At 58.3% G+C, this 1,205-nt stretch overlaps 1 protein-coding gene across 1 annotated transcript in view; it reads right to left on the bottom strand.

The window, feature by feature from the left end:
- Nucleotides 1–227: 227 nt before the first annotated feature.
- LOC108229620 (mitogen-activated protein kinase-binding protein 1) overlaps nucleotides 228–1,205 on the bottom strand; it is a gene marked incomplete at its 3' end in the record, with an annotated part of 6,532 nt that continues 5,554 nt past the window's right edge. Inside the window, 4 exon segments of the mRNA XM_017405287.3 lie at nucleotides 228–410; nucleotides 504–641; nucleotides 716–883; nucleotides 971–1,091. Coding sequence (XP_017260776.2) covers nucleotides 228–410; nucleotides 504–641; nucleotides 716–883; nucleotides 971–1,091 — 610 coding nt within the window.

Genomic DNA, 1,205 nt, shown 5'->3' with positions numbered 1-1,205 from the left:
GTCGGGGCCGGTCGGGACCAGTCGAGACCAGTCAAGACCAGTCGGGACCAGTCGGGACCAGTCGGGACCAGTCGGGACCGGTTTCAGGTGCTCTCAGCTGCTGTCCCAGGACCAGCTGGAATATAACATCCCATCATGGCTCTGAAGGAATAAGAACTGAAACTCCACCCAGCTGTACTTGGAGGATAAAGTTTGAATCGGGTCACATCCAGGTGTGCTGTTCCCACCTTCAGGTTCACCCAGGCCTCCAGGTGTCGGCTGCTGTTGAACAGACACAGCAGGCCGCAGCTGGTGATGCAGTAGGTGTTGCTCGCCATGAGGCCCCGCCCACACGCCACGCCACAGAACACACTGTTCTTATGGTCATCTAGCAGCCCTGAGCGACCAATCAGAGGGACGGTGCTGTTCACCTGGACGTGAAAACCAGAAACCAAAGGTCAGCCTGTAGCTGCAGACAGCAGGAAACCAGCTGTGATTGGCTGCTCAGAGGTCAGGTGACTCACCCGCCGCTCTTTGGAGGCATCCAGATACCAAAACTTGACGTGTCTGTTTCCTGCGGTGACGAAGTAACTGTTGTCCTGAGAGAAGGAGACGGAGAAGACTCTGCTGGACACCTTGTTGGAGGCGATGATGGAGCCTTTCTGCTCGGGGGGAGGAGAGTTTCAGGTCGCCTCCATCACAGCAGCTTGATGACATCATCAGATAAACTCCTCACCCTCCAGTCCCAGACGCTGACGGTTCTGTCGTGCTGGAAGCCCACCGACACGATGTAGCTGCTGCTGGAGGAGAACGCCACGCAGGAAACGCCGTATTTATGGGACTGAACCTCGGCCACCTGACCGCCACCGACCTCCCACACCCGCACACAGGGCATGTGACCGCTCTGAAACACAGACAGGTGATGGGTCCCTCACAGCGAGAGGTCAGGAGAGCATCCCCTCGCTGCCACAGGTGAGTCAGGTGATCTCACCTCACCAGACACCAGGTGTTTCCCATCAGGAGAGAAGGCCACGGCGGTGAAGGGCTTCCTGCACGCGTTGATGATGTGAGTCTGCCTGTTGGTCTTCAGCTGCAGCAGCACGATGACACAGCTGAAACAGAGAGGCGACTTCCTGTTTAGCTCAGAGTCCGACCCAGAGCCCGACCCACAGCCCGACCCAGAGCCCGACCCAGAGCCCGACTCACAGCCCGACTCACAGCCCGAC

This window comes from Kryptolebias marmoratus, unplaced genomic scaffold (genome assembly GCF_001649575.2).
Source record: "Kryptolebias marmoratus isolate JLee-2015 unplaced genomic scaffold, ASM164957v2 Scaffold222, whole genome shotgun sequence".
In the NCBI taxonomy this organism is placed as follows: domain Eukaryota; kingdom Metazoa; phylum Chordata; class Actinopteri; order Cyprinodontiformes; family Rivulidae; genus Kryptolebias; species Kryptolebias marmoratus.
This window is presented reverse-complemented; position numbering and strand designations above follow the sequence as displayed.